At 39.1% G+C, this 24016-nt stretch overlaps 1 protein-coding gene and 1 long non-coding RNA gene across 9 annotated transcripts in view; one reads left to right on the top strand and one right to left on the bottom strand.

Annotated features, from left to right (window-relative positions):
• The window catches only part of LOC122574684 (protein kibra), a 42250-nt gene that overhangs the window by 11412 nt on the left and 6822 nt on the right, over nucleotides 1-24016 (bottom strand). For all 8 annotated transcript variants that reach the window (XR_006319133.1, XR_006319134.1, XR_006319136.1 and 5 more), the window contains 2 exons: nucleotides 18255-18364; nucleotides 17673-17767 (listed from right to left, as the gene is read on the bottom strand). Coding sequence is in view for 3 of the 8 variants with exons in the window: in XM_043742567.1 (XP_043598502.1) it covers nucleotides 17673-17767; nucleotides 18255-18364 (205 nt within the window). In the remaining 5 variants the exon portion in view is untranslated. The remainder of the gene's footprint in view (nucleotides 1-17672; nucleotides 17768-18254; nucleotides 18365-24016) is intronic.
• Nucleotides 13173-17662, top strand: LOC122574695. Its single transcript, XR_006319141.1, has 3 exons — nucleotides 13173-13339; nucleotides 13465-14213; nucleotides 14295-17662. It is a non-coding gene; the product is annotated as an uncharacterized LOC122574695 (long non-coding RNA).

Here is a 24016-nt window from a genome sequence, read left to right as displayed (position 1 = left end):
ATCGATAATCCATGCCTATTATACTTTCATAACATTAATTCAATTTTATATTCATCAAAATTATACACATTTTACGAATTCCAGCTAATTATTTCAAGTTTTTTGCAAAGTATTTTTCTTCTTTCTCGTGTAGTTTCCACTAAAATGATAACTTACGTATTTGTATAAAAGCAAGCATTTTTACAAAAAAAAAAACCTTCGCAAGAAACGGAATGGACTATCTTCCTGTAAAGTAATTGGAAAGTTCGTGTTTCAGGACATATTTTTCTATTCTATATTCGTGGGACCAATTTGCACGTAAATATCGTCTCTCCAAAACATGGCCACTCTGCATTACCAAAATTTCAGAATTTTTCATGAAAGTAGCGACACGCGAAGTGGCGAGCAAGGGAAAGATGAGAAGGACGAGTTGTTCGGGAATTACAAGCACCGGATCGATCCCATCACTACGCATCGGAGAATTTCGCCCCACCAAGCGAGCTTTGCCTCCGTACACCACCTCACCACCCCAAAACCGCCGAAGGATTCACAGGGCTCGGGCCCCGCGCGCATATTTCTCGGTCCACACTATTATTGTCGGAGGCTCCGCAGATGCTATCGAGTACGAGCCGGTTCGCTCGCCTCGCGGAAAGAGCCTCTTATTTTTCCCCTCCTCCACCTCCACCTCCTCCTCCTCCATCGGTCGTTCTCCACCTCCACGAGGCGCAGCTCTTCTTACCTCGATGCTTGCATCTCCCTTACGTATCTATCATTCCTTTTTCTCCCTCGAAAGATCTCTCGAGTCGCTTCCTCTTCGTCCTCCCGGCATGGCACATCCCGAAATCTCTTCCGCTTTAGCTGACTTTTTACGCCACGCTCCGCTGGACATGTCCGTCGCGACGCGACGCGGGAATCTTCTTTCGTTCCGAACGAATTCCGGTTAGAGACGTTCCATAAGTCAATTGGAATGTCTCTCGACTGACATGTGTTACGTTATTCGGATATTATGGGTCGCAGAGATACATTATTCTCCGTTAACGTCGTTTTATGAGCGGAGGTCACCTCCTGGTCATTTACGTAGGACTGTTGTAAGATGCTATGTGGACTTTCTGGATTTACGAACAGAGCTCTTTTCAGTGCTTTCTATGGTACTTTCTTCAATGATACGTTGAATACGTTTTGCTGTTACGGAAAATCCATTAAAAATATTTTTAACTTGTTGCAGCCACGGTAGTAGGATTAAGTATAGAAAAGGGTCTTACCATTTAGAAAAAAGTTTTCATTGCCCGAAAATAATAGCACGAACAATCTGTATATACAAGTATAAATATATTGACGTTTCTAAATATAAATATTCAATAAAAAGATCAGATTTATAATGTCGTTTAAAAACGCCGCTCTAGAACATGTTGGATTACTCTTACAGGAGCAGGCAGGTGGTCTCTATATGTTACACAATGTGTTATGCATCTTTAAAATAGTTCGAAAGTACAACCTGACCTTGCACGCGATTTGTCATATGTCAATTTTAGCGATGGAGAAAAAATCTCAGACGAGTATGACAGGAAACCGAATAAACACTTTCTCCATCGAGACCTGACTCTAGGCCGCAAATCACGCACGTGTACCAACAGAAGGGAGCGAAGAACGAAGCAGCAAGCACGAAGCACGCAGCACTCGTGTATCATTAAGGAATTCCTCTTCGAGAAATATTGGTAAGGAATGCCAGCGCTGTAAAAGGAGCGATATCTTCGGCCAAAAGGTTTAGCCTTCGTATTAGAGGTCCTGTATATGCATTTTAATGCAAGATCCACCACCTACAATAATAATTCCTGCGAAACCGTTTGCACATACTCGTGAGTTCTACGTCGGTACTCGAGTACATATACACGCGTTTATAGATGCTGTAAAAGCCAGAAAAGAATCTACCTTTTTAGTACACGAGGAAGGGACGCAAAAATTATGAGAGAAGGGAGAAAATAAAGACAGTCCATAAACGACGAACAGCAGTAACGCATACTTGCATGCGAATTGACGAATTGTTGTCAATACTGTAGCTTTGCATCGGATATATATATATATATATCAATTTTGAATTTATTCTTTGCCATAAAAATTCATTTACGAATTTAAATAATAAATTTTGTCCTACACTGTTGCAAGATCCTAAGCATATTCATCGTGAGATATAAATATAGTCCCTGTTGTTAATAATAGCGGGACATCCTTATTACCAAAAATATCGCTTCACTTCAGCCGTAAGGAAACAAAGCAGATTACAAAAGTCACGAAGAAGCATCTAATCTAACCTAATCCGAGCTAACCTCAATCCCTTCGTATATACGCTCATTGTCAGGGTATTCAGAAGCTTATTATGGACACGCGTGGTTATTGTTATTGTCACCGGCGGTACTGGTATTCGTTGGCATTACATACTGGGATCGCTAGGTTGTTCTGTTGCTGCGTGGCCGGGACAGAGGTAGTGTGCGACGGAGGCTGCAAATAACGATGACGGGGAGGTGTTTGTGTGTGTAGTAGTGGTGAGATGGCGGAGGAGGAAGAGCGATTGGAATGCAGCCGAGTGAGGAATTCCGGCCCCTCCCGCATATTTATCTGAACGCTGCACGCCGATCCGCGGGGCCCCGCTCCGAGCGAAGGGCCCCCTTTTATAGTGCGCCAACTACTCTCCGCCGCTCATACCATCGGAGGAGGAACGAAGAAAGAGGGATAGATAGCAGAGAGCCGCGCGGAGCCAGTGTCGGGCCACTATGCGTACGGATCTGTTCAGGAATGCCCGCGGTGTTTTGTAATTGGACGCATTCGTGGCATTTTCTTCTGAATACGCAACCGCGGCAAATTTCGAAAGCAACGTCTTCCGGCGAATGTTAAGGGCACGGATGCAGAACCGTTTCCTTCGGGAATTTTCGAGATGATTTATGAGGAAATTACGGGGGTAGAGAGAATCATGATTCGATGTACTTTTAAACATTGCCGTCGGAATGGAATGATGTAGAGGGGAATGGTGAGCCGCATTCCATGGAAGGAAATGGAATTTGTGACAACTTCTCTCTCTCTCTCTCTCTCTCTCTCTCTCTCTCTCTCTCTCTCTCTTCCTGAAAAACCCGCATTTTCATAACATTTAGTAAATTTCATTCTGTCTTCCCTTTAATCCTTGTTACCTTAATAATAACAAGTTAATGCTTGTGAAATGTTACTTGAAAATTGATAAAAAAGAAATAGTCTTTGGGGGCTGATTGGTTGGAAATACCTAAAATTAAAATATTTATGAAATTGGGCTCTTCAAGTTTAACTGGATTCCTCAAATATTTCTTGAACAAATACAATTACATATTTATAATAACAAGTAATAATCTGTCTCTAAAAACAGACAATTTACGAATTAATGATTACGAAGAAAATATTGACACTATTTAAATGGTTAGTTGACGTTCTCGCGTTAAATCGTGATTCTCAATCTCTTCCTCGCACGAATCGACAAAAGAAGGCAGAGAATCGATAATTTAATTCATACTTAGACGTGGTAGCGAACAGAGAGGGGAAAGAATCAGCAGTAAGCAGACTGACGATGGAGAAAAGCATTTCTTCGGCCGGACAGCTGTTGCCGAACAAAGGCTGAAGGATACAAAAGAGGAATTTCTTGGGGCGCACGTGGCTCCCGAGAGAAAGAGAGAAGAAGGGAAGGAAGAAAAGAAAAAGGAGGATCCACGGCTAATGCAAGGGGCCGACTATACACACGTGACCCGCTACACCCTTTCGGGCATTCCTCTCCTTCCGTCAATTTCCTCTTTTCTTACTTTCAATGCGTCATCTTTCATTCCTCCTTCCTGACTATTTCGTCTCCCTCTTATCAATCTCGTAAATGAAACTATAATTCCTCATATATTTAGATTGACTATCACTTCTAAAACTAAGAGTTGCTTTCACATTAATGGCTAATAAAACAATTCTAATTATTTTCGTATAAGAATTGTTGAACTCTGCTCGTTATACAATCATCATGGATATGATACAGATACACACACATAATTCCATTATAATAAATGAAGATATTATTGAAGTTGTTTTAAGTAATGATTTCGTAACAAAATACCTACTTGTATATATCCACGTTTATATCATTGTTTGTGCATTTTATTACAGGAATCGTTATTGATATCGAGATTGTTCGAAACATCAAACGAAAGAAATACTTTCAAATTCCATCGAAGAATCTTTTGTGGAATGTGTGAATTATGCGCGGGATTAACTTGTATACCAGCTCATATAGAACCAGCAACTGTACGTGCAGTACGCAATCTCACCAATAGAAGTCGCCACAATCTGCAACTTCACACGTGCTCAAAGTCATATTTTTGATATATGACTAAATCGTATATCACTGTCGCTGTATATGTATACATATATATATATATCAAATATTCAATCAGTTATCTCTAATTTAAAAATTAATACAAAACCTTGTGAAATTACGTAATCGTAAGACAATCTGAATATTTTTAGAAATACTAAATCTTTATCATATAAATTCTTTGAGAAATATTCCTCTTTTATTTCATCCTTTTAGGCCTTACAATTTTTACGTATGATTTACTTCGAAATTATTTTTCATTTGTATATAGTATGCATGTGTGTATATATATATATAAGAACTTTGATCCTTGAATCATCGTTTTCTTTTTTTTACTCTTTGACAATTATTCTCAATGAATTAAAACGGCAAGTGTTAACAATGCATCCTCAGAGTATTAAAAAGAAACGGTTGAAACTCAACGAGTTCATAAATATGTACAAGCTGCTTGAATGAATGCACACGTACGTGTACAGGTAATTTATCAATTAAAATATTGTATTGCAACGCCATAATCTCGTCCTCCATAATTTCATCTTTTAATAATAATAGGCAAAAATTAAAAATTAGAAATTACTGATAAATTGCCGGCCCTTTCCTTATCTCCAGTTTTAATTCATAGAACGATTAACACTCGAACAGACAATCAATTATTATGATTTAATCGTGAGATTTTCCGCGATTAAACGAAGTGGCTCATCGAGGAAACCTATACAGAATCAAATCGTGCTCACTGCCGTGCGATGTAAAACACATTTGTGTGTTTGTTTCGATGTCACGATAACGAAATGATTGATACCGTCACAATAATTCCGGTTTCAGTTGTGTTGTAACGCCCCACCAAATTAGACACCAGAAGAATCCTACTAGGCTTTAGTGACATCAACATATATGTATTTAAGGCAATAAAAAAAAAAAAGAAAAAAATGAAAAACGTTTAAGGAACCTATATGGAATATTCTCTAATCTAATGTACTTGAGGAATTCGATAAAGATAGAAGTTATATAAATAGATCATTTAAATCTCAAAACACGAAGGAAAGATTTAATTTAATACGCGTGGAATTTTCTCAAGGTCATTCTCCCAACATTTTCGAGATCATTGTATATTTTATAATTATAAATAGAAAGATATGTTGTTTATAATTTGCATTATATAAGTATTACATTATGTATATCGTTTGTGACGACTATTAATTTAATAGTTTCAATAAGTATATAAAATAGTAATTTAATAAGTACACACGCATAAATCACAGAGAAGCGTATAGGGGGGCGGGCACGTTTGTACAACGGCACCTGGCACCGTTACCTTATCAGTAAGATATAAGAATTCTCCGTGGAGAAAGTTTTGATATATTTTGTGTTTTCTATTTATCGTCTCGATACACCAAACGGTGAACGTATATTTAGATGTTACAAGCATACAGATACTTCACATTCAAAAGCCCTCGTGTTCGAGCGGAGAAACAACAGAGATAATTATTGTTGACTGTATAAAGATTCTTTTCCCGTCGAGACAATTTTTCTAGATTAAACTGTCATACAAATTACTGCAAAACTCGAAACTGTCTACAACGATGGAGCAAAGCAAAATTTTTTGCTTGCAATTTGCATGATGTGAAAATAGATAACTTGTTAGAGTATGTAACAAAACAAGAAATGCGATAAATAACGATAACTTGACATCTTTAAATTCCTTGAGCGCATAAAAAAATAAACAACGAATTACTCTTAAGAATTATCTCCTAACAGGATACTTCTCGGAAAGAATCACAGAGCTAAGAAGAATATCACAGCTCTTTGATTCGACCGTTGAACACATTCTTCTAAACATCTAAACTGTCTTAAATACGCGGAATATCGTTCTAAATTCTACATTAAGGAAACTTTAAATGAAAATCTCGATAATAATGAACAAATTTCTAAAGTTCTCCCCTTCCTGAAAGACGACATTAATTTTCACGATATTTTTAACCTTTTTTTTCATCATTGATCCTTATCACAAAACCTGCGTGACTAGAGTATTTTCAAACCTTATTGCCGCTAAAACCGTCCGCCAAAGATCATAACGTGCATACATGTCAGTCGCGCCACCGAGGCCTAAAAATCTAATTATAAAATAGAAAAAAGCCCCCACTGCCGGTGGAATCGGCGTGATCGCGAACAAGCTGCACGCTCTCTCTCTCTCTCTCTCTCTCTCTCTCTCTCTCTCTCTCTCTCTCGAGATAAGTTTCCTCGGGGAGCCGTTTTCCAACAGTTGCAGAAGGAATGCGCACCAGGTGAAGCCAGCATGACGATCGGCCGCGTAAAGGTGCGTTCACATCGAGCGCGTGTTCGGGTCGCATCTTGGTTTACGACGCGGCGATGCGCCTGGCGCGATGGAACGAGCCTGCGCATACGAACGTCCCACCGTCAGGGAAGAAGGGAAGGGAGTGGGAGGCAAGAGAGCGGGTAGGCTGCGGTGGCGAACGAGCGATGCTGATATGAATGGAATGCGATGCCATTATCGTGGTGTACATACCGATAACTCGATGCCCCGTTCAGCGAACGAAGGTGTCTGCGCGGACCGAGCAAAAGCTCTTAACTTTCCAGCAATCCTATCTCTTCGCGCGAAACGCATACGGAGGATGCTCTTTCTCTCTGGCGTTCTCGTATCAAAAGGAAAGCCCGCGAAATTCAAGTTTGAGAATTGGGCGGTCCAAGTTGTCTCAGAATAGAGTATTCTCTGATGTAAAAATAAGAAACGTATGTTTCTACGAACAATTTTTCTTTGCTAACAATGAGATAAAAGTTTTGCTGAATCTGTGAGTTGAATGTTGTACAATTCGTACGTAAGACTATGAACAAATAATTGATCACTTTGTTGATACTTTGTCGCCAGTAAAGGAAAAGAAAGAATTTTAATCGTATAATTTATACCAAAAATATTTTCGGCATAAATGCAAAAACGTAAGCAATAAAATCTTGACAATCTTAACCCATTGAAACGTTATCGCGATCTTTTGACACTCATTGAAGAGAATTGTTATCAATTATGTTGTGCAACACGAAACTGACTATTGACCACCGCTAGCAGTCGTTCAGTAAAACGATGCCGTGTATCGATTAGACCCATGTTACTATCTCTATGGCATTTTTTACAGACAATGAAAACGTTCTATTTCTTTGTCATAGTTATCTTTCTTCCCGCAACCAGGTTAATCAATAAAATAATATTAATCCATTCTCGAAATACATAAGTTAAAAAACACTTAATTCCCATTAATTCTTTCTACATTATCTTATAATAGAATCAATGTGTGAAAATTCCAAAGAAACCTCTATGACTGATAATTTTCCATAACCTTAACGGTTCTATTAAAAGAACTCATGTTCGCTCGCAATATTTTTACACGGTAATATTTAATTTCTTATCATTTTTAATCGCTTTTATGCGTCAACATCTTTGATACTGATATAATTGCTATCTAACCTATTATAGCCTGATATAGTTTAATGATACGCATATCTTTCTAGCGATTTAACAATAGTGTGATATAATCGGAAAACGCTAAACAAATTAAGAGGAAAATAATCATAAAATATTCTCTCTATGTAGTTCAAACTTCAAACAATGAAATGTACGAAAATGTTAAACAAATATTCTAATAAATTATACGTATATAAAATGAATAGCTATATGAAACAATGTTTCTATCTCCTATTGCAAATTAAATTGTTTTCAGTAATTATAAAAGCAAAAGATCCGAAATTTTCTAGAAGTGTTAAAACAAAAAAGAAAGTGGAGAGAGGAGAAAGAAGGGAAAAAGAATGCGTTGTGCACATTTGAAAAGGGCTACGGTACATTCACATTTTTGTGTCGCCCTTCCAAGAAGAGCACCGTGGAGAAGAAGTTAGAAATCCTGACGAACGTATTCGGTATGCATATCGCTTTACGGAGAGCTCTCCCTTTCGGAGAAATCGGCATCTGATGCTCGTGCATTCCCTTTGGATGAATGTCGAGCGTTATATTGAGATTTCAGGGAAATCGACGTATCAGCCAATTAAACTTGACCAGATAAAAAAGGACGAGCTCATGGGTCAGCCCGTTACGCGATCGTTACAACGATTCGTACTGTCGTCGATTTTCTGCCATCATTCAAGAGGAAATGTAATTTTCGTCGCGACAATTCTCAGGTGACGCCTCACTTGAATATTTATAGCTCTCGTCGCTTTTGTGATTCATTCGACGCGATAAGAAACGATCTTGAAGATCGCGGAAAGTCCTTGCAACGTTCATACACTTAAACGAATTAAAAAAAATTCGATCCCAGAAAGGGATAACATCGACATACTCGATTAACCATTTAGATAATACTTCGAGATAAGAAGATTATAATAATAACCGATCGAAATGTAACACGTATTACTAGAACGCCAATTAAAAATATGTTTATATCTATATAGATGGAGGAATGTTGCTAAATAAACGATTTTCAACTATTTTTCAATGAGAGAAAGCTATGATAGATAATCATATCCTTGTAGAATTGCGACGATTTTTTTTTCGCAAACTCGACGACAAACAGTAGCCAGATCTGAATCTGGGGTACGTCATTTAGCTGTTGGTTATCAGGCAATGATAAGTCTTTGATAATCAGCCTTCATGCATTCCTGCGTTGATAAGAGACGATCGTTTCGTGATTCAAGCCGGTTCGTATGGTCCAAGGCACGTACGCATCCTCGGAAGAAAAAATGCCAGTTAAGTGGAATGAAAATTCCAGAAAATTTGTGACGATTGCTACATGTGATCGATAATTCACATTTTTTATAGAATGATAAGAGATACATCATCGCGGAAAAGACAATTGAATATCTTCCCTTATCAAAATGATTTTACTAAAATACAGAATCAAAAGCCATGAATTTATTGATAATTTAAAGCTGTCGTTATATTTTTTCCAAAGAGTTGTGGATTTTTTACTTTGCTATTAGGTAATTTCTACAGTTGCAAAGATAATTATTTGATTTTTTCTTACATTGGAAAGTAAAAGATTTCCAATGTTAAAGTCCTTTATATATAACATTTCCATGCTTTAAAATGGTTAGATATTTCAAAACATGTTATTCTTAAACGTCATCCCGAAACTTTCCGGATTTACTTTTGCCATAGCTTGACATACAAGTATTATCAAGGATGAGGAGACAATTTTGTTATATTTCCTCTTATTTTTTTAAATATTTAATACGACAAATGTCCCCATTTGTGTCATAGATAGAAGAATCGTTGAGTAACAAGAAAAATTCGCGACACAAGTGTTAAAATGATTGATTGCTTACTTGACAAAGACTTATATAGTGCGAATATTCAGAGAACTTGATGATGTGGCAGATAACTAAGATTTAAATACTTTGAACGACAAGAATACAAAATATCTCTTTTTAATATTCTGCGCAGCACTAATAGTTACTTGTTTAATGAATCTATTTGAAACGTAAATTACCAGCAGTAACGTAACAGTAGTAACCATAATTCTCTTCACTTCGCATGCTAGAAATGCTATAGACTGAATTTTCAAACTACTCCCTTATAGGACGTGGAATATGCGAACTTAAAAAAATGAAAAATAAAAGTATAGCCTTCTTATATTACCTTTTACCTCGTGAAACGTGATTATTCAACCTCGAATACGATTATCGACATACAGCAAACGACGGAGGCGGTCGAGGAGGTAGATGGAGGAGGAGGAGGGGGGGAAGGATGAGGTAAAGGGAGAAACATCAAAAAGAAAGAAAAAGAGAAGCGTGAAATTCCGGCGGGCGTCTAAAAATAGTCGGTTACAAAAAGGAATAATAACGCGGGTACGTATATATCTGGTCGCCGGGTAAAAGCGTCGGCCTATTTATGTATCGCTCGGTAGAGATGGAATCTCGATCTCTTCGCGTGGTCGTTAACATTGTTTGCCCCTGGAAGAGAGCCTAAGGAATGTGAAAAGCTGCGTCGGCAAATGGCGAGCAACAACGCCGTAAGGCCGGTCGCGCTCCTTACCGCGCTCTCTATTTTCTTCTACGGTATTTCCGAGCTGAACCCTTCCCAGCGTGTCCGCGTCCACGTCCGCGTATGAGAATTTCACGCAAAATCTTCTATCCGTTCTCCTTTAACGAAACCGTGACCGAGCAACAAAATAACTAACGAAAAGAACAAGATTAAAAAAGATATATATATATATATACATATATTTATATTCATAACGCATCTACTTAGATACCTATGTGTGTAGATAAATATGTATTACAATAGGAAGCGTCGTCGCGGTAAAAGAAATAAAGAAATTACATCTTTCATCTAAATCTAGTAAGCATGTACATACTTGGTTCGTTCGTCCTCGACGAACTTGAACTTGACGGGTATATGATATGTACGCGTTTTGAAACAAAAAGCACGCGACAGTCGCATACGAGCATAATGGGGAAAGGCTAAAAATGCGAATGGCGAGCCACGTCGATCGCTATGTAACGATAATATTCTGCGTTCCTCGGCCATCCTATTTCTTTCGCGCGCTCGTGCGAAAGAGGGAACGGTATAGTCGATTCGCAGCACCGCGGGGCATCATCCAGAGTATCGAAGGACAGTAGCACATCTGCTCGTGCGCACGATCGTACACCCTCGGGAGTCCTCGTAGCTCTTCGTGAATCCATTCGTGGACCGCCTGGGGGCCCTACGAGCGTAACACCGGTAGCCACTACGCCAAAAGGGTCGCATTCGCGCGGGAATAGAGAGAAAAAAAGAGAAAGACAGAGGGACATAGCCGGAGAAGGACGGAACGAAAGAAGCAGCCGAGGACGGAATATCCAGGGCCGAGGCCCGAGAGAGGACAGGCTCGAGACTTGGGGGAACTGGCATCTTTTCTTCAAGATGCATTCAAACTTGGGAGAAGAGTACGCCTTAGCGATGGGATCAATATCCTCGCGTACTCTTTCCACACCATCCTACACCATTCATCGTACCGTTTATTTCTCTTTTCATTCCATCGTCCTATCGATGTGTTACTGGGAATTCAACTACAATTATATATATATATATACACGATATAGGCTGTTTTTTAAACTCAATTAAAACAATACGTTTTACCATCTTTGTACTTAAAGCTTACTTTGGTCCGAAATCGAAGCTACTATTGTTTAATCAACGATTTAAAGAAACCAAAAAAATCATTCGATCTACGGCAACGGCCGTTGCCTTGGGCAACAATGCTAAACTTTTTTTTTTTGTTTATGCATAGACGCATTTCCTATATTTACACGCCGTCTAGATGCAAAGTAGAGCAAAATTAGCTCCGCGTTTAACGCGTTAAAAATACCACATTCCACAAGCAACATTACCAAACAATCGAAGCAACCACATGCGCGAGCCTAACCTCTATCGAGCGACGCAAGCTTGGCGCCGAAAAGCTCGAAAACTATATAAGACGACTAACTATAATAAGTTAACCCCATCGCTAGCAGAGCCTTTCGTCTTTCTTTGACCGTTTCTCTCCTTTCCGCTATGGTGCCACGCATCCAGTCTCTCGTTCTCGCTACTTGCCGCTACCTTGCACGCCGGGACCCAGCGGAGAAACGATGGAATAAGAAGACAGCGTCGGTGGGAGAGAGATAAAGTAAAACGTAGAAGAGAGAAGAGGAAGTCACTGGCAGGGGCCAGTATATAGAGACACGGAGCCACGAGGGGGAAGCAGGGTGGGGGCGGAGAGTGGTGGAAAGGTGTGGAGGGGAACAGGGTTCGAACGGACGGGAGACATTCCAATCTCTCATGGCAAGCTTGCCTGCTTTGCTTCGCTCGCTTGTCTGCTTGCCCACTTGCCAAGATACCGTCGTCCTAAAGCCGGCCCACGCTACATCGAATGGCACACGGACATCGTAACCGTGTAATCTCGCGACGCGATCGTTATAGTCGATTTTGCGGGGATAGTAAACGAGTACGAGCGTCCCCACGAATGCAGCCTCGATACATATACATATAGATAGGGTTATTAGCAGCGCATTATGAAAAAAGCTCGGCCTCGAGTGCAGAAGAAACTCGGTGACACGCGTTCGAATACCATTGCCGAATATCGGCGAGATCGATTACGTAACGTGATTCTAATGCGAACAATGCCGAATTTTTATATATTTGTTGGAAATTGAAACAAAATTCACGTAACACGCAAGAGTACAGAGAATGTACAAAATGAAGTACTCGTTATAATAATTAGTGGATGAAACAGCCTCTGCCGATGTTCGTTTCTTTAACTGAACGAATTGCTGCAATAAAAGGAGGTAGCTCCACTATCTAGTAATTTGAGTAATCTTACATAAATCGAAACGCAAAATCGACCAATATATTAGACCAGTCTCCTTACGTGCTCGCTACGTTCTATTTAACGAATATTCTGCTACCAGATACGTGTAAAGGTCGTGTTTCTTTCGCGCGTTCACGCGTAAGAAGATATTTTGAAGCGGGGGGACTGTGACGATTTCGAAGCTAATCTGAAAGAAATCGCGTTCAGAATTTGGCTCCGCTGGCTACACCGATGACGATGTCAATGACTGCAATTTCAGTCTCTGAAACCGTTATGACGCATGTATGTACATATAAAAGGACGTCTTCGGCGGAACGCGCCTGTGTACGTATATATGTATGTACGTGGCAAGCACTATTTCGAGCGTGAAGGTACACAACGTACATATGTATATTTTACGTATTTCGGTATCCGATACACTTTCCTCGGCAGACACGTTCATATTGCTAGGTAGAGCCAACGTCGCTTCGGACTAGACGTTACACCTGTCGGAACGTTTTAAATTAACGGCCAGACTGTGCTGGCTGTTCCTATTTGCCAAGAGTCACGATATACTTATTTCTTCTTTCGTTTGTATCGCGGGCAAAAATGATTGGGACTGGTCAGTGATGAGAACTGTTACGAGAGAGCTCGATCGTATCGAGCCGCGCTTGACACGATAGATTTCGAGGTAATTATGTAATAAACTAATACGTCGGTTTCGCGTAATGTTTATGCAACGATCATATGCTCTCGTATATGCACGTATAAAAATCACAGGAGAATATAATTTATTATATTTTTCTTATTTTACAGATTTAAAATTATTTACCAATTAAAAAATTCAATACATCGTCTCGATCGATTCGGAATGTTTATAAAAATAAATAAAACCATCCTATGGAATTTGAGTATTGAACATCGTAATCATTTTAAAGTTTGAGGATCACTGTGCCCCCCATCGTTTAGGCTGCCCTACATTCGCTCGTATAGAGAAGTTTGCCAGGCTTCGGGGGTATTTTGGTTGCTTTTTAAACGCTAATAACTAATAAACAAAGTGGTCTGAAACGCCACTCCCTTGTTCTTCGTTTTCGTCTTGTTCCGTATCGTAGAAGCGCCCCTTAAATTCTCTGCCATTTGTTGCCGAACACCCTGTATAATTTAAAGCATCGAGAGATCTGCAACTTCCTCCGGCGGTGTCATAATCGGTTTTGTATCTGTCCGCGCGAGACGATGCGACGAGCGGTACGAGGGAACCGAGCGAGCAAAAATAAATGGCAATTAAAATTCCACTCGCATCTCGCTGCCTCGTAGAGAGTCGTGAGGCATCGTAGAGACAGGAGTAAAGGAGCCAGAGTCCGCTGGCAAGCGGGAGCAAGCGAGAAAAACTGAGAGAAAAAGGAAAATACTGGAAACGCGGAGAACCGACAAAGACGATAGAATTCCCATTGCTGGCGAACGAGAAAGAGACGACCCGAGTTTCATAATCTTATAGATCCCATCGAAAATCTGAACGATCTTCGATTCATCACAGCCTATTCTGACTTTCCTTTTTTTATACGATGGTATTCACGACGGTATTCTAATACCTTTTATTATATTTATTTATTTATATTTTATTTAGACAATTATGTACAATTTGTCAGGATATTGGAATAAATGTAACAGATGACGATATGGCTAACAGTGTACGTGGAATTAATTAAGAAACTGAAAGGATTAAAAGGAAACGTAACGAGGCGAAAAAAGCTTGAAAATTTCGTTCATAGGATCTACAACGAGTGAAAGTAACGAATAAGCACGTATACGTAAGAACGTATTACTTGTGAAAAAGTTTATATCTATGTGAGTGACCCGAGAAATTCAAACAACTAAACTTTCGATGCACAGTTATACGAAAAAAGTTCGTAAGTTTTGAAAGTCTCTCGTTAAAAGAAACATCCATTCGTTCATCGAGTTTAGGATGGCTTTTAGACCAAGCAACCTACTCGGCTAATTAATAATTGAGTACCGTGAAGTATAACACTGACCCAGTTGGATCGATGAATTATTAAAATGAATAAGCGAATAGAATTATCACGGTCTATCCCACTTATTTCTGCTGTCTGTTCTGCTTCTGACTTTTTGATGTATAACGTCCTCTTTGGCTCGGATTCGTTTTTCACTTAAACTTCGCTGGATACTCCGTTACTTTTATCATCTAATAAGCCAAGATTTTTTCTAGTTCGTGATTCATAATAAGCAGAGAAATGAGCATGGAGAAACAGCGAAGAATTTAATGCTACTATCGTTCGGTAAATTAAAAAGCCGATCGTATAACCTTCCAATAACAAATAAGCTCGTCGCAACCAAGGTCAATCTTCGTCTTCGCGAATTCCTCCTGTCTATGAAACTTTCGAAATTCCTCAAGATTACGTCATGGCACCTCGTCATCGGTGTTCCTTGGTCTCATTGCCATCATTGAGACATGAAAACAATCGTTAACCACGCATTAGGCTGTCGGAGGTTGTTTACGAAAATCGTATAAACAATTAAATTAACATTGTAACAAAGAAAACTTGCTTCGCACGATTTCAATGATTTTTACGTTTTACAAGATGAAGATGAATAGAATCGGGAAGTTTGTAATTTGATGACTGACGGTAATCGTATTTAAAAATTTCTAAAAGAAGGAAGAAAGACGAAACATTAGACTTTTCTTAAAAAAGGGAGAAAAAAATAGGAAGGCGAGACAAGCCGTTGTTTAGTCTGCGGGACGAACTCCTCTCACCCTGCGGATTACGCGTTCTAAGGCTGTCGTCGAGAAGTCTCCAGACAATCTCGAAACTAGAATCGAGCCACGAGCCAATCTTGAAAATCGACGATGACATCACGCGTGCAGTATTTCGACCGAAATAAATATACCGTACATCGACATTCTCCCACTTCCTGTCGCGTTCCACGTGAAAAGCCGTCTTCCTTCGCTTCCGGCGACGTACGAAATTCTTCCAAGAATATTATCGAAAGAAGATTCGCAGACAGACGAACGTGAAATATCCTTGGCAATAGCGGATATTTATTTCTGATTGAAATTGGAAAGGAATTGCGGAGCGCCAGACTAACGCGAAATATTCGCGTAGGCAGCGGGAATTTCGCACAGTTGGCATTTATACTTTCGGAAATTCACGTTCCGCGAATACGCGACGCTACATCGACGTAACGTATTGCCGAAATCGTTTCACGAGAAAATTTCTTACGACGAATCGAAGGTAAATCGCATATACGCGCCGTCAGACGTGCCAACTATTATAATTTCTTCTTGGCGAAGATGCCAGCTATTCGCAGATTTCGACGCGTTGCCTCTCGCAGTTTACATAGAAAAATATTTTTAATAAGATAAAAAAGACGAGCGTGTATTAAGAAGCAAGATCGATTAAAATTAAGGAAAACAGGGAAAATATAACACCGACAAATAACATATTTTCCATATTTCCGTCACTTTGAAAGTTATCTATGACAAATATAAAAAGATCGTATTGAAGTTCCATGTTAACAACTTAATGCAAAAATTTTCTCATGGAAAATGATCGAATTTCTTTTATCATAACAAGCGATCAATACCGATGACGAGCCTAATATATACGTAAGCGATCGATCGATGAAATTCATAGACCGATGTTTTATCAAATACCCAACGAGCGAGATGAAAGCAAACATTACGACGGAGGTCCAACTAAAAATAAGAAACGAGCTTTCGTTCGATTTCAACGCTGAGTACGCGTTAACTAATTACTCGCTTGCTTTACAGTGACACAATGAAAGTCCACGAGACGTAAACTCATCGTAAAAGACTCGCTTTTCGAATGATGTAACCGCGAAGCGCGTAAGAGAGCGGACAAGCGTATCCCCGGACTGCAGACTCGTCGAGAGGGGAAAACTAGTTAATCCGGTGTTAATCGTCCGATCCGGCGACAAATATGAATACAAACGGGCGAAGGGGAGCGGCTAGTGACCGGAAGTAACATGATTTCTCACGAAATAACTTCCTGTCTACAGCTCCCACCGTCCCTCGTTTAAAAGTTCATCGGTCCCTCGCTGCTTATAATCCCAACTAACGGAGGTTCATCGGCACCGAGGGTGCACAGGAGGAGAAATATCTGTTTGCCTTTACGCTATCCACCGTTCAATGTCACTGTCATGGTAATTTTTCATCTCTCTAGGAGAAAAATTCAATAGCAACGCGTGTATAGCAAGAGTTTTCATCTTGAGAATTAATTAATAACGATGAACGAGAATGTTCGTGAAGGTCAAACAAACTCGAGTAAAATTAGATTTAAAGCAAATGTTTTGGTCTTGTAGTTTCGCCTCGTTTATTGTCGTGAAATTTTTTAAATAGTTCCTTGCTTTTCGACGTGTTACGGTGGTCTCGAGAAAAGAAGAATTACGTATACAACGTTTTGCTTGTTCTTACTAATGTGAACCATGCTTTTGCGTCCTTTGTTCGTACAAAGTTCGTACAGCTATCGTAAACTTTTCAATTATCTCGCTCTCTCCCTCTCTCTTTTGTACAACGTATAACTGTCACACTGTAACATATTTCCCGTACGAGTTCAACTTTTCAGACTATCAAAGTATATGTAACTGATAACATGAAAATACAGTAGAAGTATACGAAGTATACTGTAACAAATTGCCGCGACAAGTAGTCAAACTCCGTGCAACATTAGTCGTATCCTTTTTCAGATTAATAAAAATAGAATAATTCTTCGCGTAAGAGTTGTAAGTGAGACTAAAATAATAATTTGAATATAAAATAACAATTTCGTTTCACCGTATCGTTTCTCAAATAGGTAGCAATTTTCCTCGAATATATGATACAAGTTGCCAAAGTATCAGGTTTTAAAGCGTAATTAGTGGGACGCGGTTGACGCATAAACTTGTACTATAAAACACGAATCGACGTTCCTCGTTAAAAGCCCCTTTCGTATGGACGATTCGCGTGCCTCAACGCGACGAAAATAATTAAAAGGACACTCGAGACTTACCTCGAGTACGTCCTGTGCGGTCTGAAGGTATTCTCGAAGCATGGCCTCCTGAATGGCTCGCCATTCTTGCCTTGGATCCTCCAGTTGCGTCGTTTCTGAAACGATCGAAAAAGAAAAGAGATAAATTAGATACACCTTAAGACTATAGATCTTTGTTTCACGCGTCTTTCAATCGTTTGCACGCGTTGTAAATGTCGCTCGTGGAACGCTTCGTGCAAGATATCTCATTAAGGCCCAACAGGTTGCATTAAGGCGACATTCCATTTGTAATTTTTTCCAATCAACTGACATTATCGAACTCTGTTTTTCAAGACTATAACTATGAGAGAAAATTGAAAGGAGCCGCTTAATACGTTTCTCGTCGTAATTCTTCTCGGTTTCCAACTTTTCATGCACAGTCGATACATAATCTTGCGGTTGTTGTTAGTCATCGCACGTTTTCCACAACGCATTTCACGCGACAAAAGGTTGTTAATCTTACGCCGCATCGTCATCCGGAGAATGTTCAGCGAAAATAACATTTAAAAAATACTTTTCACGCGGCAGATATGCCGGCTATTTAGATAAATACGGGATACTCACGATTAACGTGATTAATGTAGTATGCACCCACATGCTTGTCGTAAGCTTCTTCCCATCCAAGTGGAAGCTCGTTTCCAATACAGTCTGCGAATGTTTGCGGTTTTGTAAATCTGTAATCGGAAAGAAAACGAATCGTTAGTTCGTATCAACTGAATTCGAAGAACTATTCAAGCGCGGTGATAAACAATAGAAATTCTAAACCTTCATATAGGATTATATGAGAAATCTAGTTTCTTTTCTTTCCTCCAAGTCAATTTGAATTTGCTAATCTTCTAAGAAAAATATTAATTACGTATAGAGCGATACACAGCTATGTGATATATTATATGATAGACGTTGAATATTAAAGATATTTTCGACATGGAATATTCTAGTCGTTGCGTTCGTTTCACGATCTTACGGCCCAAAAATAATTCCTGCAATCAGTTTGCGTCAGTAGCGGTTAATTGACGTCAGAAATTTGTCAAAGCGATTTTGCCTTTAAACTTTATTGTACTCGCTGATATACCTAGAAACGGTTGCCAAAATGTAGCAGAATCGTTATTTAAAGCGCCATCCAAATACAAACAGCAAGAATAATCTAATCTGATAATTATTTGCAAGAATATATGTATCGTTATTTGTGGAACATCTCTATTTATTTTCATGCAACTTGGACAAACGATCGTCCTTGTATAATCCTTGGTATCGTTCGATTAAACGGTAATCGTAATTGTTCTCGCATTTTAATGGCAACGAGATCAAGAAACACCGACGACAAGGCCATGACGTAATCCGAAAAGATTTCGAAGGTTGAGAGAGGAATTCGCCAAAGACGAAAATCAACCTTGGTTCAAGAATTTTATTTAACACGGAGCAATCTAATAATCGACTTTTCGATCCTAAGTTACGTTCTCTGTAATAAAAACGATCGATTTTCTTCGTCAAATGTAATTTTTGAATTTCCGTGATTTTCCTTGCGCAAGCAAAGTTCAACATCGAGGAAAGCGTTTAAACAGCGAAACGCTCGCTGACAGATACTCGGCTAGCGATTACATTAGCGATGTTTCATCTAAAAAAAAAAGTTTTAAGAGATTATCTTGAAGAATACACGCGCTGGAAGAAATAAATAGTCGGTCAGCTGGAGATGGAAGAATTTTATCGATAGAAAAATAACGATACACGTATCTAACAACAACGGTAATGACTGTACAAGCAAAAGAGCTAATTCGACCTAATTCGATAATAATTTCATTTCTTATATACGTGTGCGCGCAACAAAGAGATTATATCTTGCATACAGAATAACCTGACCTCCGGAGGCCAGCGACCAACTCGACTTTATCGTGACGAAAGTGAAATGGAATCGGTAATCGGCATAGAAGAAGAATGCGAATACCAAAAGAGTAAAGAAGAGTAGAATGAAAAAGGAAGAAAAATGAGGAGCGAGAAATTCTTTTTTTTTTTTTATCAGAAGTTGCACCTGTTGTGATCGCCCGTTATTTAGACGAATTAATTGCTTCACGAGTGGCTAAATAATAATAGCGAATTACTATCGCCACGGCGCGATATCTTATCTGCGATACGAAACTATAAGGCTATAAGCGCAAAAATTACATCGATAGGATTCTTGGAACGATCGATGCGACGACATATGCGTGATAAAAATAAAAAGATCTAATGCAAAAAGCTTCTTAACAACTGGCCGGACGAAGCAGCACTTGAGAGCTTGTAGCACGCTGAACGAGTAACGACATCCTGTGCGAGGCACGATCGGGCATAATAAATGTTCGAAAATGTTGGCGGACGTTATGGAATTTCAGCGACAATTCCTTAATTCCTTTTCCGCCGCGTGATTCACGTTTTTAATGTGCCCTTGGCCTTACCGCGGCGCTGTCCTATAATACGAAGGAGGAAGCAGGAGAAGGAGGGTCAAGAACGTACATCATGACGGAGGAATAACGTGGACAAGAGAGAAGGGGGCAGTTGAAGAGGCAGGGGGGGCGAAGAGGGGAGGGCGACATTGGAGGCGACGAGGCAGGAACAGCAACCGGAGGAGGTGGAGGAAGCGAGACTATGGGACAGACAAATCGAGTAATAAAAATTGCATAAACGCACGTTCCGTATCGATAGAATCGCGCTATACCATGGTTAAATCGATTTGACATAGCGCGAGTTTCTGCTCGCGAGTTTGTACAATAGGTTGTCCAACGAGTTCCTTACCATTTATTATTCTGCTATTCCGATCGATATTTGAAATATAGTCGAGCGAGAGTCAAGAGCGAGCACGCGCACACCTCGATGCTTATTCAGAGATCGTTGCACAAATTGAAAATCGATTTTTGTACGGCGTACACTCGCGCTTATGGCTCTCGTATAGTGGAATATGAAAGAAAACGTAAAAATGCGCCGACTGCGTGTAACAATCGAAATTGTATAGAACTATGTTTAGCGAATGGAAAAAAGGTCCGCTTAACGTCTACGACTATCGATTTGCATAAATATCTAGCAACAGCATTGATAACTTAATCCTAACGATACATAATATTACAATAAAACGAAGAGACACGTTCGACAGATTGCTGAAAGTCAATGGAATTTTTTTCCAAACGTGATAGTAAGTTGTCTTTCTTTCTTTCACCGGTACAGAGGATAGAAAAAATGAATTCATTAGCTGTGACAATATGGTATTGTTATATCGGAACAATGCGTTACTAACGCCACGCTATCAGCACACGCCGCTTGTTAAGACTTTCAAAGGCTGCTTTTACGATACGTTCGGTCGACTTCGCTTCTACCACTAGTCTTCTTCCACGAAGGAAGCTGAGAAGCGATGTTTACCGACGGGAAACTAACAACAGAGGGCACGACAACGACAGGAAGCACGCAGCAACCTATTACTGTCGCGTTTGTCTCGGTTATGCTAGATGTGTTAGAAACAAACACATAGGACAGAGTGGTGAACGCGCGATGTCGCTACGGATTGTGTAATTCGATTCTTCGATTCTTTAAAATCGCACGAAACGAAAATAAGTCTAAAGAAAGAAGATCGCTTTGTTTCGAAGCATTGTCGATACGAGGTAAAACGTTTTTCTTTCTTAAAAAAAAAAAACTGTAACAAATCTATCCACTGCTAAAACTAGACCGTGAATGTTTTTCCGCGGATTTAAACGCAATTTTAGCATTCGTACTACAGATTCGGTTTCTCGTTACTCTTATTACGTGGATAAACAACTCCAAGTTTCTTATCTAACTTCTTCGTGGCGTTAATTGTTGATTCGCTATCCTCTTGCAACTGTCGCGTATAATTTCTACGCATTCTTCGGACTCTTATGGAATCTAATCTTGCACGAATATAAAGTCCTGATCGATTAAATCTTTCATCAACAATTTGAACTAATTATCATCGTTTTATAGAATAACAGATTGATAGATATTCTAATATTTGCGAACTTTGACTAAACTAGAATTATTCTCGCAACCTTCTCTCATCATTACGCCTAGTATCTCGCCTAGTATTTGGTTTCGTGGTCTGTTCTGAAGAAACGAAAGCCGCCACGACGAACACCGTTTTTCCTTTTCCTCGGTTCTGCTTGATCGCAACGGTAACAACACCCGTGAAACGTAATGTTAACGTTTAAAAATACATTGGCGTACACGTGAATGAGATTGTATAATCTACCGGCGCATACCTGTATCGAGGTACACCGAGGAACAATGGGCCCGGAACACGACAGATTATAGCTATAAAGTAATCTCGTTTGGTCTGTCGATGGGCGAGCGCGGAAACACACCCACGCGTCCCTGCTCGCGCTTTTCACGAACGCCATAACCTCTATTTTAACAACCGTGTAAAATCGTATCGCGTTAAACACCAACGGAAGATTCGAAATTCCAATCGTTTCTCTTGTTGGAATCCGATTACGGTGTTACGTTATATCGTAGCTACGAAATGCATTTCAAGAATAGGTTATGTCGCTCTAGGTATTTTTATACGCTCTGATGGAATATACATTCACGACGGATACCGATATACCATTGATTTCACTTTAATTTATACCAATTTGTGTCATCTATCTTTTTTTTTTTTTTTTTTAATAGTAGAATCATAATACATATTTATTTAATTACGGTTATTTAAAATTGCCATGAGTTTGCGTGTTCTAAACAGTATGGAGGATATTTTAGACATATTTATATTATACTAAAATATTACGAACGATTAACGTTAATTAGTAACGATTAATTAATGATATTAAATACTAGAACATTATTATAGAACAGTAATCGCAGAAACATATACAATTAGCGTACAATGTTAGGATCGAAAGGGAAACTACCAAGTGTTAAAAGTAAAAATCTAGGAAGAGTACTTCGGAGGATGATTTGCGTGGAATTATTCATTGTAAAATTAATGTTACTTCTGGATTCGATTCTTCAGCGTCTAACTCTTTAACGCGCGTAGCCACACCTAACTTGCAAATTCCTGCATTCCTATGCCTTCTGTCTGACACTCGATACGCTCGCTGTCAGCAGATTATTAGAGATCTAATGGTACTAGAAAGTTTCGTTTGATATCGGCAGTGTCGAATAATTTCTGCGTTTTAGCCAACTATCTCACGCGATGAATTTCAATCAAATCGATTGCGTAAATTAAGAACGCAGCTTTTCGAACGTTCCTACGTGCCAGTCCTATGCAGCTACATTGTACCTTTCTAAATTTTATCGTCTTCTTATCCATCGTTTTATAAAAGTGTTCAGGATTATGTAAATCGATTACGTTAATTACGTAAATCGAATGAAATACAGACAGGTGAAACGTTTAATATAAGAATGATCGACATTCATGAATTATAAAATAATGATTATAAAATAAAATACAAAATACGGTTGTGAATGTAAAATGAAATAAACGAGTATATTTTTAAACTATTACACATATCTTCCTCTATTCTCTAGACTTAACTAGACTTAACTAACCAATAAATTTTCATTTAATTAAATCCGATAAAAAAGTAGATAATTCAATATAATAGAAGAGACGTTACCACCGTTCTTAGCGATTATAATAACTATTCTTTATTGATAAATGAAAGATGAGAAATATCTCGTTAATGGCCTCTAACGGTGAAATGTAAGATGATAACAGATAAGAGCAATTATCTTACCACGGTATATTAAAATAAATAAAATTGTCGAAACATCTAACTGGATGTCTTAATGTAACTTAATATCCTTGATCTTATTAATATTTCACTTTCAGTCTGATAACAATTAATTCTTGCAAAATATTGTATCGTATTCGAGAACCTTTTTAGGACGATGTTATTTGAATCATCTACATTCAAAATTCGATGGTCTATTATTTAATATTCGTTTTATCCTATCCGTTCTAAGAAATTTAGCAACGTGGGCCACCCATGGCCACCGTAGCAGTTAACGCGTTAAGGGCTGCTACGCTTGAAAGCAGGTGTGACTATTTATTTCGCGACTAGGTGAGACACACGGCCCTGAATGTAACGTCAACCGCGAGCAAACAAGCATCTATGCGTGGGCATACAAATCGTGTAGGTGTTCCTCTTCGACTACCAAGCTTTGACCCAAGGGCACTAGCTGTGCATTATGGAACGCGTGCACGTCGTCGATATCGCTCGCGTTTTCGCATTTTTACCTGTTCACGGCGTGAACCTCGTTCGATCGATTCATAAGTGGACAACGCATATTTATGCATATCATATTTTCATAAAGATAAATAAAAAAAGTAGGATTTAGGTAGACAATCT

This window comes from Bombus pyrosoma, linkage group LG14, assembly GCF_014825855.1.
Source record: "Bombus pyrosoma isolate SC7728 linkage group LG14, ASM1482585v1, whole genome shotgun sequence".
NCBI lineage: Eukaryota > Metazoa > Arthropoda > Insecta > Hymenoptera > Apidae > Bombus > Bombus pyrosoma.
The sequence above is the reverse complement of the archived record's forward strand: the minus strand, read 5'-3'. Positions and strand labels throughout refer to the sequence as shown.